Raw genomic sequence first — 15,067 nt, forward strand, 5'->3', positions numbered from 1 at the left:
TTTTTTTTTTTTTTTAAAAAAAAAAAAAAAGCTGTTGTGATCAACAAAGAAGGATCTGTGGACCAAATTCTGCCTTCACTTACTCATATAGAAGGGAGACTGCACACGTACACACAGAGGAGACTAGAACTGAAACTTATTCAACAACTGATAAAGTAGGTAAGTCATTCCCTCAGGTTTGCTAGTTCCAAGGAAGTTAAGTAGAAACTTGGCCAAAAATCAAAAAATGCCACATCAAAATAGTGTGCAACTCTTGCATATTTTGACTCTTCTGTTCTTGCAATGCATCAAAAGTTGTAAATAAAATTTAAATCAACTGACTTACCTTCTTATCTTCTTTTGGTTTGTGAATTTTCTTTTTCGTTTTTTTATCATCCAATTCTTGATCCGATGTAATAGCAGGGTTATCTATGCCACCCTTCCACGTTTCAACAGGTGAAAGAAGCGGGTCTTCTTCACTTCCACGATGTCTTCCTTTTCTTTTAGTTTTAGAGGTGGTGAAAGCCTCATCATCACTTGCATCTGAATGCGTTCTCCTATAGTAAGACTTAGCTTTGCTGAAGAGAGTCTTAGACTTATATTTGTATTTGGAAGGCCTTCTTTCCCCGTGACTTTTGGATATTCTATCAGAAAACCCATTTTCTTCCTCACCTTGGGTATTTATAACAATTGAGTTTCGAACTTTAATAATACGATTCTGACTATCGTCTGGGACCGCGTAGATATCATCTGCAAAGCCTTTGTGTTTGAAAATAGTGTCAATAGGTTCAGCATAGTTGTCAGATTGGTCTATATCTTCTGGTGGTGCCACAGGCACTCGAGAAGGTTGTTTCCTAGGGTTTTTGCCAATACCTGCCTCAATTGTTTTCAGGAGGTTAGGATCCAGTTTTTTCACATTTGCTCTTGGAACAAGTGGTTTCGGTTTTATTGGAGGAGGCACTTTATGGTTGCGTTCGTGGTCATGACAATTGAGTGGTGTACTGTGAATAGGATACTCATTTCCTTCCAAATCCAATCGGTACTTTGACCGGTCACTAGGTGCTGGGAGTAACCTTACATCATCACCAATGGGACTGTAAGGAGGTGGTCCTTCAGTATCATCCTCTGAATCTGGATAATTATAGTCAAGGGAACTTCCTCGGGGAGATCTTGGAAAAACGTCTTCACTTGTATGCGTCGTTTCCCTTGTGCTGTCTGACATATAAGAACTTTCGATCATATTTTTCTTCTCTAAAACATCACTGAAGAACAATGTGAAAACCTCAGTTTGACGATGATATTGAGATAACGAATACAAAGCTGTAAACTTAGCAGTGATCTCTGTTGCTATGTGTTCTCCTTCAGTCATGAGTTCCTTGATTGCTTCGTTCTCAAAGAAGTCTGCCTGGCTATCAGTAACAGCCACTAACTGGACAGGAATCGTATCCTGAACTTCAGAAAGAAATGCCCGAAGCATCCCCATGGATGCCTTCCGCTTCGCAGAATAGACCAGTATATAGCCATGAACAAGTTCATCTTTCCTTACACCAATTGAAGAATGATATGATAATATAGTTATCTGTATTCGACGCCTCTTTTCACCTATTATTTTATCAAGCATCAAAGAATTATTCTGGCCAGCCTGAGCAGCACTACAGGAGTGAGATTCAAGGAAGGGTGCAAGAATAAGATCCACACTAAACGGATCACCACACATGGCACACATGACAATTCGCAAGTCAGCTTCTGACAGATCTTTAATGGTGGGAGCTGGACTTACCACATCAAAATTGTGTTTAACTGCTTCCAATACTCCCCTCAGAGCTTGTTTTATCTGGGTCTCATTAAATTTACGTGGATATGTACCAGCAGGCACATCTACAAAAGGACACTGTAATTTGTTGGCCAACTGCTGTCCCTGATGTCTCAGAATAGGCAGGTTCTTGCTAACGCTATCCCTCTGGTTAGCCAGTATTAACGTAAATGGAAGGTTAGCCATGTACTTGTCTCTCCTTATCTGAGCTGCTTCAGCCCTTATTTTTGCAATGCACTCCCCAATAAAATTCAGTGATTCAATAGAGTTAAACACACAGAAACAACCATGTGGTTTGAAGGCTGATGTCCACAATTGAGTCAACAGGTATGGGGATTTTGCATCAACTGGCCTAAGATCTAGTTCATATATTTTTCCATCTAATGCATATTCATCATCAGTGGATTGTGTCCGAATTTCATTTGCCAATTCTTGTGCAAGACCATCTTTGCCCAAAATGAAAAGATTGATTTTATCAATGTTGGCACTATCGTGGTATAAATTTGAGCGGCCATGGTCTAGTTGCAGCAGACTGTTGGCAAGTAACTGTTCTACTTTAATGTCTGTGCAATTTTGGCCACTGAGACAAGTTTCTTTAGTTGGGTGATAAACAAATCCTATGTGTTTAAGCAGAAGAGATTCTCTATCAGGTGCAAGTTTCTGTAAAGCTTTGTATCTAGGTTCTTCACTCAGAACTGCATGAATTTCACTCATTTTATCTGAACTTGGTGTTGCATTAAGATCCAGGTCATAAAACAGCTCTGAATGTTCAAAAAGCATTTCCTGAAACTCCTCTTTGGCTTTTTCAACAATCTCCCTCTGATGCCTACCATACACTTCCTTACTATCTGCATCAGTGATGTATTTGAATGCTTCGTCGTCCATCACTAAACATAAAACTTCTTCCCATGGCTGTCCAGGTGAAATGAACTGGATTTTTTCAAGAGTTTTTTTGAATTTCTCCTTCATTTCAACCCTCCTTTTTTCAGATATAAGATGCTGCACGTGATTTTGATAAACTTTTTCTGCTTCTAGTGTAGTGAGAAGATCAAATGGAATCCTTCTGTCATTCACTTTATCTATATGGTCAGTTTCATCCCAGGGTGTTTTTTCAAGCACTACAAAACAGGACTGGAAGTCAGGCCTTTTCTCCATTAATTTCAAGGCTTCTGACCAGCTCAAGTGTTCAATCTCATCAAGATTTGACAGGAGAGTATTAAGAGCTCTTGGCAATGCATTAATATATTCTTCTTTTCTTTTTCTAATATGTTCCTGTTTAAGCTGCTCTATGTGTTTTGAAAACGTATTTTTGGCCTTTTTTGTTCCTTCCAAATTTATGTACTCTTCATAGTCGGGATGGTTTTTCAGTTTATTACTAACTGTTTTCCAAGTTGCATGATAGTCTCTCACAGTTTGGACAAGTTTTTCAAACTTATCTGTTGCTGTAACAACCAGCTGTCTTTGAGTTTTATAGGCATCCAGATAGGGGATTATTTTCGGTTTACCACGAGTTTTATCCATCATTTGTACCAGTGCAGTAAAACATGTTTCAATATTGACATTGAATCTTGCTGATGTTTCCACTACCACAAGGTTCTTCTTATTTGAAGCAAAGGCCTGAACTTCTCGCAGGTAATGATCCACACATTCATCACATTTCGTTGCTGCTATTATTATGGGTTTTTTAGATTTTGAGAGCTGGATATACAGATTATTCACAAATTTAAGTTGATCATCAAACTTTCTATTGCATCCTTGGCTTACGTCAATGCACAATAAAAACCCATCTATGCTTAATTTCCCTTCAGGCATTTGTTTTTGCTCAAAGTCTTGCTCCAAGCCTAGCTGATCTGTGCAAATGTACATTAGTTTTTCTGCTGACTGCAGTTTGGAGGCAGCTGCACGTTTTATATATGGTTGTAAATTCGTACTCCGATGAGGCAAGAAAGTCTGATCATCAATGAACTCAGTCTGTTCAATTACATGAATTCTGCACTCAATTCCATCCTCACCACTTTGTGTTACGTCACCCCAGTACAAAAAGTGATCATTGTTAACAACTCTTCCTCCAAAGTCAATTGTGCTAAGCACAGAGGTATGCTCGGGATAATATTCATCTGCTTTTGAACGAACGAATCTATTGCACAAACACGACTTTCCAACTCCACAATTACCTTTATCCTTTTCAGTTCCAGATAGTCCAACAATACTAACAGCATAAGATGGGGGACGTGGCTCTTTGTTTTTTGCCATCATAACTTTCCTCTCATCCTTTTGCAATTATCAAAGTAACTGTACGTGGTTTTCATTCTGGAAAGGTTCCTACAAATTAAGTTGTATATCCAGGGTTCCAGAAATAGCTTTCAGTTGTTCCTGCTTCAGCTTGTCATCAAGAGAACCTCAGATAACCAGGACGAGGAGGATCATCTTCCTAAAGAAAACAAAGGGGAAAAAAAAATTAAAGCTTGCACGTATTTCTTTCTAATACTCATGAGAGAAAAGAAATTTTAAAAAGCACTTTTGCTCGTTCACCCTGAAATTGTTTTCTATGAATATGAACAAATGAGATCTTAAACTCGTAACTCATTCCTGTTAACGTTATTTATATTACAAATTTTAAAATAATCAGGTTTTAGGCACAGTTTAATAATAGTTCATCACCTATTTTGATAGGTGATCAGGATACTTCCAAAAAAAAAAAAAAAAAACCAAACCAACCAAACCAATACCCCACACCCAAAGCCCCAAATTACTGTTTTCTTTAACAGCTTACGGGTACTAGGCACTAGAAGTATTTTCCACTACAACAAATACAACAAAAAAAACTCTAAACGTTAACATATACATGCTTCTATTCATGCTCATACTTCCACCAGATAGGATGGTTACCTGTGTGAATAACACCACTTCCGTGTACATCTGTAGGTTTGGTTTCAGGTTTCAGTAAAGAAACTTTCAAAGTAAGAACCTGTAAAACCAGGAAGTTGGCAATGTGGCTCAGCCGCTACCTATCTGCGGAAGTAAACTACCTTATTTGTATACTAACAATAAAATGCTTTAAGGAGAAGTTTCTAACTTGAACTCTACAGAAAAATACAAATATTTTCAGGCACATACTAGGTATAGAAAAATAAGACTTATGTCTGAGATTTTAAGATTACAATGTAGTATCATTCCTTCTGTCTCTAGAAAAAAACAAAAACTTTTAATAACTGTAAACAAAACCCACTATATCTAAACTCAAACTTCCACAGAATTATCACAAGGCTACAGTGGCTTTATTGAACCAGTCAGGTGTAACAACTGCCACTAACTCTCAGTTACTAATTAGAAGACTTTTCTTACATATATACTGCAAATGGAAAAGTATTTTCTGTTTTAGAAACAATTACATTATGAGGAAAACATAAAAAACTGAATGGCTGAATGACTGAACCCAACAGGTTGTGATCAGTGGTGTGAAACCTAGTTGGGGGCCAGTAACTAGCAGGATACTCCAAGGGCCAACGCAGGATCCAATATTGTTCAACTTCTTCATTAATGACTGGGATGGTGGGGCTGAGCGTACCCTCAGCAAGTTTGCTGATAACAAAATTGGGAGGAGTGGCTGATACACCAGAGGGTTCTCCTGCCATTTAGGGAGACGTCGACAAGCTGAATACATGGGCTGACAGGAACCTTGCGCACTGCAAAATCCTGCATCAAGGAATAACCCCATGTACCAGCATATGGTGGGAGCCAACTGGCTGGAAAGCAGCTTTACAGAAAAGGACTTGGGTATCCCAGTGGACAGCAAGCTCAACATTAACGAGCCAGCAATGTGCACCTGGACAGCGTTAGACAAAGTACTGCCAGCAGCTGAAACTAGGTGAACCTTCCCCTCTACACAGGGCTGGTGAGGCCACACCTGATGCACTGTGTCCAGTTCTACAGTACAAGAGAGATATGGAGCTACCAGAAAGAGTTTGGCAAAGGTCCACTAAGCTGATGAAAGGAAAGTCATCTCTCGTATAAGTAAATGTTGGGAGAGCTGAGATTGCCCCTGAGCCTTCTCTTCTGCAGGTTAACCAATCTTACCAATGCGCACAAATATTTGGAGATAATGTGCAAAGACGGCAGACCCAGACCCTTTTCAGTGGAGCCCAGTAACAGGACAAGAGGCAACAAGCGGAGACTGAAACACAGGAGGTGCCATCAAGAAACACTTCTTTTATTGTGAGGGTGACTGAGCACCGGCACAGGTTGCCCAGAGAGGTTGTAAAGGCTCCCTCATGGAGATACAAAAAGTTGCCTGGACATGGTCCTGGGCAACCTGCTGTAGGCAATCCTGCTTGAACAAGGAGGCTGGACAAGGTGAGCTCCAGAGGTCTCTTCCAACCTACACCGTTCCATAATCTTGTGAAAGTATTTAGATAAAACCACTTTTCTTATTTTCTCGACAAAAAGACAACTATCACATGGCACTATAAATGAACACTACAGAGTAGTGAACTTAATATATTTGGTTTTACATTTGTGGAGTACGAAATAACAACATAAATGTATGTAAACAAACTGGTAAATAACCCTTTTATGAAGGAAAAATTGTAAATAGCATCAACACTGAAATTTTAGTTTCAATATCTATCTCAGCATTATTTGTTATGTATTTTGTGATTGTTAGAAACAATACGTTGAGAATGGTACTGTAGTACTTTAAAAAAAAGTGTAGGGTCTGTCGCCAAAAAGCTCTCAAAATTTACTTTAGCACTTGTAAAATTAATTCGTGACTTATAAAACATATTTGAGTTTGAAGACATGCAGCAGTAAAAGAAGTATTTGTACCATTAAAAGTTGCAATGGAAGACAAAAATATTGAAACCTTTAATATCTTTTATAGAACCAATGCCCGGCCAACAGAGCATTACAACTTATTAACACCTCCACCTAGAAATAGAAAACCAACTTTCTGATCAGAAACATAGTAGTATCTGAAACAAAATTAATTGACCAAAATAAAAACAAAACACACATACATAAAACCAGCTTTCAGATACAGAAATCATAGCCAAGGAAAGTATCTTTTTTGTAAAAAATTATCAGCTTCATTACAAAATAAAGAGGAAAGTAAAAGGTCTAGTTTTTATACTTAAGAGTTTATATATTGCAAGAACCAGAAGTTTTATGCCTTGTTTTAGGAATGATTTTTCTTTTAAATCAGTTCACTCGAAGACATATACAGGAAGAGAACTTGTATTTTAAATTTTGCTTTTTACTGTTTCTATTGTGTTTTTTATATTCTTAAAACACAGAATTTAGAGCTAACAGAGAGGGGCTCTGGGAATAAAAATATTTGGCAGAAGTAAATCCTTCACAAGCAGTGTTTATATTACTACAAATAAACCCAGTATTTTCTTTCTAAAGCAAAGCTCATCATAGTAGCATCATTCAAACTATTAGAATGAGAAGTTTAGTCAGCACTTCCACTATAAAATGTTTTCTGTTTGCCACAGCACAATACAGATTTGACGTGGACTAAACTAGAACACAAAAATCTCCATCCACAGGATTATTTCATTTAATCAGGAAGACACTGTCAATTTGCAAGTAGAAACAATCAATACTTTCAGATACTCTACATCCTCAAGTAGCAAAGGTTCTTCCTCCTCCAGCAATAAATGTTTTGTCAAATCAATACATTTTTTAAGTTAAGTACGAGTAAGGTGAAACGGGACACTGACAAAGGGAAAACAAACACATTAATCTCTCACAAAATTTCTGACACTGAAGATTTTCACCATAGTGGGAGTTGAATCGCTAAAAGTATTAAAAAACAGTGGCGTTTTCTTTTCATTTTTTATACAGTTTCTATTTTGCACTCATTGTACAAAGCAAAGTCACAGAATGAAATCTATGTTAATCAATAATACACCTGCTAAAAACCTGGCATTATAATGGCTTCACATTTAATGTGGAATCATTTTTCAACTGCTCCCCAAATGGAAGATTTTTTTTTCAGTATACCATTAATTTAAAGGTACTGTGTAGTTTTGTACAAATTCAAAATATACACACTGGAAATTCATGTTGTTACTCTATTAGCTTACTTCAATCTGCCAAATTCTGTTATAACAAATTGAAAACACTCCAATTCATTGCCCCCCTCCACCCCTTTTGTCTTTGTTACAGATTCAAAGGAGGGGTTGTCTGATTTTCCCAACTAATTTGTTTTCAATTGAAAATAATAGAGCATTTCTATGTTTAAATAGAAAATTCTGAAGAACTACAGAAGACACACAGTGTATGACATCACTGTAGGAAGAATCTCTGACCTTCTACAGTCGCACCATAAGACCTTGTCTCTATGGACTTTTAGACTTCCAGACGTAGTTATACAAAAAATAAGATGTATCATCTTGTACTTATTCACTCACCCTCCTCCTTAAACACAAGATTATGAAAACCCAAACTTACCCTTCAGAAAACAAGGTGCAAAGCAAGATGATTATTCTGCTGTGATTTTCCTGCAGTAATGTCACACATTTAAACAATGTCCTTCAGTAAGTCCTTCCCTGAGGGATCTAAAAACAGAAAGTAAGATTTGTTAATAATTTCAAAATTATGAAAGCAGAAGCAGCAGTCAGAGAAGGTGCCACGCTTCACGTACGCATGAAGACTGGTTTTCTTATTTAAAACCCATAAACAGAACTCTGAGCTCAAGCTTGTCTTCCTCTAAACTTAGAGGGTTTAAATCCTGAAAGCACAGCTATTAATGCTTGGGACAGATAGGGCACAGTTATCCTTAAGTGATTTTCTGAGTTCAACTTGGTATTTTAACAATATCTAGGTTGCAGAAGCCTCTTCTGAAAAAAATGAATAGAGTGTCTTATAACACACAAAATTTGAGACCTAAAAATCACTGATTGCTTGTATAAGAATTCAGAATTCTAAAATATCTAGAATATAGTTTCGTAGAATGAAGTTGGTACAAAGTAAGTATTTAGTAAGTACAAAATATATAAAATGAAAGTATGTCTAAATACGTGTATATACATTTTTTTACTCGAAAAAAAAGTACAGTCTACCTCAAAACCCTTCTACCTGTAATACAGTATTCCTAAATTAAAAGGCTTGTGACAAACCAGAAATTGAAAACATAATTATATTTGAAGATTATGAATTCTCAACTGGGATACAAATTATTAGTACAATCTTGGCAAGTGTTGATTTTACTTCAGGGATGCTGCTACCAAGTAACCAAAACTGGAACTCTCTTCCACATAACTTTTTCAGTTTGCATCCACACAAGATCCAAACTTTGAATGCCAGGCCAGCGATGCACATATTAAGATGCAGACAAGGATAGGAACTTGAGGCGCTTGCACTGGATCATGATGTAAGCGGCTTTTAACGATGGAAAGGTGTCATTTTTAAGCAACATGCAGCACCATGCTGTATATGTGCTAAACATAGTATCAAAAAGGTATGGCAAAGCTTTTTCTTGTTTTGTCACTTATGATTGTATTCTTATTAATTCCACTTTGCTTTGGGAATAATACAGCTAATTGAAAAAGTCTGGACTTTAGTAAACTCTCTTTTGGACAAAAAAGGTTCAGTAATAGTAACAAACAATATACCAACACCACAATAATACTGCAATTCTCAACTTACAGCACCAGACAACATCAAATCATTAGGTGGCAGGCCATCAGTCCTGCACTAAGTCTTTCGGCCTAGCTGCAAAGCTGAACTCACCCAGGAGACAAGTCCCGCTCCCTGCCCTTACCCCGAGCCGTGGCACTCCTCTGTGCCCACAGCCAGCAGAGACAGGGGCACAGGAGGAAACACCACCACGGGACTCTGAAGAGGAGGACGTGGAAGAGCAGGCAGCCTGAGAGTGTCTCTGCCTGCAAGAATCCATCTGGGGCTTGGGGCAGGGGAACATCAGCCATTTCACAACTCACACTGCCACAAGAGAAAGCTCAGAGACAGGCCCCCACAAGATTAGCCAGAAGTATTAAGAGGCCAGAGAAAACCCTATTTTCAAATACATGTTCCCCAAAGTCTTCCGAGCTGAATTCTAAACGTTAGCATAGAACGCCATGTTATTAGCAACTAATAAATACTAAAATAGCTAATCACCTATCATTATTTAGTAATTGTGGCTGCACAGGAACTTGTAGATGGGCCCATAGCCAAGAAAATTATTTACAAATAAATACTCTGAGTATTTCTGAGTACCTTCCGAAATTTCTTTCTGAACCTACAAATGTTTACCATCTGCGGACCTAACATTGCTGAAGCAGAGATGTTGTCTGAAAGGCTCTACAGAATTGCTCATGACCAACAAGTATTTAAGTAGCTGCAAACAATGCCAACAGGGAAAGTAAGAGTGATTTCCCACAGTCCTTTACTCACTCTCTGATGTTGTCTAGATGCGACAGTTTATAGACCGGTATTTTTCAGGGTTAGTTTCAATTGCCACAGTCAAAAAAAAAAACAAAAAAGGACATCATGGTCTAGTCTGCTTTGCGGGGTATATAAATACACCAACAGAAAGTTACTGTGACCTCTACAGCAGATCACAAAGTAAATTCAAACACATTAGATATCACCGAAATGGTTTGTAGTACACCTTTTGAATGCATAGCACTTTCAGGTATCAAAGACCATGATTCCAAGGAAGTTACAGCTCGAGATTCAGGTTACTGCTGACAGTAAGTTTCTATATAGAATCATCCCTCACTTCACACTTTTTGAGAACGAAAATTTGGCAATAGTTAATATTTAGTATGGTATCTGAATTTCAAGAACTATCAGCGCATCAGTAATAACAGCTCTACCCAAAACATACCAGAAAAACAATTCAACCATTTTCACTTCAAGAACCAGTAAAAAACAAACAAACAAACTAATGTTGTAGCTTAAAGTAATGTTGTTACTTTTCATTCAGTATTTACCAAGAGGTATCTTTTTCACTTGAACAAGCATAAGAAATCTTCAAATCAAAATCCTTTTTTAGAAACTAAACCAGATACAGAGTATACAAATGTCATCAACAATTTTGATTTCCCAAAGTCCGTTGAGGTCCTAGCCACTTAATGTGTCCTGTCCTCTTCAATAACATGCCAATATTCTCGACTTCACAAGTGCTGGTAATCTTCACTAAATAACCACATGTGAAATATTATTTATAAATAAGGGTAAATACAATGCTGCCTGGTAGAATTCTGCAAGTACCAGCCAACGCTAGGAAAAAAGATTCAGATTGCTTATCAGGAAATGAGCTCAATCAAGCAATAACAAGACAGTAAAGGCAATGCCTTGAAATATCTTCAATAGTGCTATTCTGACTGAAAAGGAATACAGTTTAAGTGGTATGGTGATTAGTCCTGCGACGTAAATGAAAGATGAGAATGGATTACCCCAACCGCTGTTCATTTCAGATTTGGTTAGTATGATGGACAACTATGATCCCTACAATAGCTATGTAGCCTAGATAATTCTTTGCATACAAAAGCAAAGTAATCAATTTATAAAATAAGATAAAACAACACACTGCCCAACTTCATATTACAAATCAATGCAAAACTGTGTTTAAAAATAGAAGTTCAAAGCTCTCAGTTCTTACTAAATGTACTAGATTTCTCATATTAATAACAATCCTCTGAACACTGCCAGTGTATTAGCCAAAATTAAATCAAGGCCTAAATTTTATTTCTAAATTCAAAACAAAACATCATTCTTTAGCTACCTAACATTCCAGGGGGGCATCTATTATAATTGTTGCTGTTCACAAACAACAAACAAACAAACCCCAAGCCAACCTACACAAATTAGATCAATGCACAATAAACAGGTAAACGGCAATGATTCAAATTACCAGCACTGCACTAGTCTGAACTTAGGTCTCACGAGTTACAGAATTCTGAATATCTGAGAGCATTCAATATAGGTTTCTATATTTTAACAGGAAATTAAATAATACAAGTTTACAGGAAAAACAAATTCTTAATTCTTTTCGTACACCAGAATTACCTACTAAAGACACACAGAGTTCTCACAAGTTTCTTAGTGCAAGACTACCTGATCAGGCTTATTTACAAAGTTATTCAGGAAAAACACAAAAGAACCAATAGAGAAATTTTACAAAGGGGATCCGAGAAAGAACTGATAAAAATAGAAGAAAAAGCAGCAGACAGGAAAGGATGGATCAAGGGAAGGACAGAAAAAGGGTTAAAATGCATTTGCTGCAAAAAAAAAAAATTTACATCCTGGCAGCAGCAACTTCAATAACTTGCACTGATTCACGTATCTGGATCATTTCATGTTACTTTGCTTCACGAGGAACTGCAGTACAGAATCCAGGACCCAACACCGTAAGTTTTGAGACTTAATGCAAGCAGGAGTTTGTTATTTGACCTTGTACAAGCCATATGTGTAATTTTTACCTGTGTAAAACAAGAACACTGGGTACCCACTTCTTTAAATTATAAAACAAGCAAGTGAAAAGCTGTATGTAAGCAGCAAACAATATTATGCATAATAATTAGCCAGCTTAACTAAATTAATGCCAAGGTGCAAAAACATACACATTGTACATGCAGGTATTGGTTTTACTTTTTTAAATGCAGACATTCTTCTGTTATGCTTGCATGTCAACTGATGCAGAATTGCAAAAATGTGTGGGAATTGTAACTCAGAGCCAAAGAAAAAACTCTAATTTACCACAAAATGTACTGTGCACAACCATAGATTATTTTGGCTTCCGATAGGTGTTAGTTACTAGAAAAGCACAGTTGATACTCAAATTCAAAATAACTTCACAGCAATTGCTTCAGATTTTCCTGAATTTTGAACTCAATTTTCTTTAAGTATTTCATTAAAATCCGTAAATGTAAGGAAGTGATGAGTAGGTTCAAACAGTAATCTGTAAAATGTAATATCCTTAAGAGTACTTTTTAAAACTGATGGAAAAAAAACCCCAAGAATATTGCAGGTCCCACTGACCTTTAGGCTAAAAATTCTCGTGGGGTGGGGGGCCCACAACAAACCAACCCAAAAACCAAATAAGAGTACTGTGCGCCCATTAAGTTAGAAATAACACAGATATAAGAAAAAAAAAAAAACAATCTTGACGGTCCTAATACAGAATTCCCGGTGTAACTGGGACCACCTGAAGCCAGACTTTTCCTTATAACTGTGATGACGGTGGAGTTCTTTAAAAGCCACGGCGAGGTCAGGCCAACCCCCGCGTCATCCGCGCTGGAAGGCAGGGACCCCCCGCGGGAGGCGCAGGGCGCCCCCTAGCGGTGGTGGGGGCCGGCCCAGCACCGGCAGCCCCCCCCCCGCCCCGAGCACGGGGGAACGCTCCCCAAAACGGCGGCAGCGCCTTGGAGGAGCGTTCCTCCGTCACGGCAGCGCGAGAGGGCATGGCGGGCTTCGCTCTCCAGGTACGTCACCTCCATCAACCTCACCGGTTTCCGTTTGCTCGCCCAGGCCACTGCGCCAGCGGAACTGAATGCTGAACTTCGGCCCCACAAAACTTCCCGTACAGGTGGGGGAGCATCATCCCTGAAGGGTGCTGTGCGTGTGCCACCCCAAGAACACACCACATGTTAGTCTACTAGAGGCAGCCATGCAGAGCATTTCCAAGTTTTATGCAAAATATTCCTGAAGGACGCCAGCACACCGGATTCATCTTCTGTTAAGAAAGCACTTTTGCAAGTGTTAAAGATACTGTCAGCATCCTTTTAATATCTTTATTAAACAGAATGGAATTATTTTTGCACCATCTACTCAAATAACAAGTCCCAAAGGGGAAACTTACACAGAACAATCTATTATTATGATCAGTGCTTTTCTTTCCTACAAAGTTTGCACACGGAAAAACACCTACGGCTTTAGGAAAGCACATTTTATCTTTAACCTCAAAAACATGTACATCATTTGATTCTGTTAGTGCTAAATATAGCATTTTAAAACAATTTAGTCTGAGCCTAAAGTATTTAATTGGATTATGTTACACATGCAACACCTCAGCTAAAATAAAGTCCAGTACCAGGGACTGGCAGGCATTTGGTTGCAATTATTTACTTTTTTACAATGCTGGCAGCTGCTTTATATAGCAATACTTTAAAAAAAAATACACACTATTTAAGCTCAGTTTGTTCCAAGCTTAAAAGCAACTTGTTATACTAAAACAAGCTACTGATAATGTAACAAAGGCTTAAACAATTTCTGATACTTTCAAGTACTACAGACTCTTTCAAAAAAACTACCACATTTACATCATGCTTCCTAAGCTCTAGGAGTACTGAGTTTCAACAGAGTACTATAAATAGAATTTTAAGAATTTTAGCACTTCTCTGAAAATAATTTTCTAAGAAGCACAACAGAAAATAAACCCTTATAAAAATGCACATGGATGAGTATTTGTAATATGCTGAGTTCAGATACATACTATAAATTTTAAATATGTATGGTTTTTTTCAGAAAGCACTTAACTGGTCACTGATGTCACTGCTGAAAACAGCTGTCATACTGAAGAACCTTGGGAAGGTAAGACAGCACAACAGAAAAAACCTACCTACTAATTCCTCATTCACTTATGAAATAAGTGTACAAGTATCAGTGCTGTAACTGGCTTCAATGCACAGGTTTAAAATGGACGTCTGACTGACCAGCAAATGCTGTTCTCTCTTTACTGTTTTCACTCTGCAGTGTGGAGTTTTTAAATTTCTGTCAAGGATCTTTATTAAGAATCCTCCAGTTATCTGCACGACACTAAACTAAAGAATACACACATACCCCCACAGGCCTATTTTGGTCTCGATTAAAAACGTTTCCCTCCTACTTATTAAGGAAATATTCCACGCTGCTATCAAAAGCAATACAGGAGAGGGCAAAAGGCGGGTAACAGAGGCGGGGTGGGGTGGTGTATATCTCTGGTGCTTTCCTTGGGTGGAGAGAGTCTAAAGGTTATGCTGGTTGAAGGGATTCAAAATGCTTGAAAGCTGCAACACTGCAACTGGCTACCCTATTTCAAAGCCTTAAAATCCACCTGGTGGAAAAACAGAAATGCACACGCACCATTAGGAGAGTGAAGTTTTTCTGAAATTTAATATCGAGTGATATTTGAAGGTGAAAGGAAGGAGGAGAGGAAACTGACAACTGTTCAAATTTAGTAGAGAAGGGAGAGAACAGAGGACGAGAACGAGTAGAAGGGGGCGACAAGGAGGAAAAGAAGTACAGAGAAAGGAGAACAGAAAAGGGGGGGGGGGGGGGGGAGGGGGG

General features: G+C 38.1%; 1 protein-coding gene across 1 annotated transcript in view; it reads right to left on the reverse strand.

The window, feature by feature from the left end:
- Positions 1 to 15,067, reverse strand: part of ARHGAP5 (Rho GTPase activating protein 5) — a 52,487-nt gene that overhangs the window by 36,811 nt on the left and 609 nt on the right. Inside the window, exons 2-3 of the mRNA XM_014941826.1 lie at positions 8,246 to 8,352; positions 326 to 4,223 (exon numbers count right to left, since the gene is read on the reverse strand). Coding sequence (XP_014797312.1) covers positions 326 to 4,048 — 3,723 coding nt within the window. The 5' untranslated portion in view covers positions 4,049 to 4,223; positions 8,246 to 8,352. The remainder of the gene's footprint in view (positions 1 to 325; positions 4,224 to 8,245; positions 8,353 to 15,067) is intronic.

This window comes from Calidris pugnax, unplaced genomic scaffold (genome assembly GCF_001431845.1).
Source record: "Calidris pugnax isolate Ruff unplaced genomic scaffold, ASM143184v1 scaffold56, whole genome shotgun sequence".
NCBI classification, from domain to species: domain Eukaryota; kingdom Metazoa; phylum Chordata; class Aves; order Charadriiformes; family Scolopacidae; genus Calidris; species Calidris pugnax.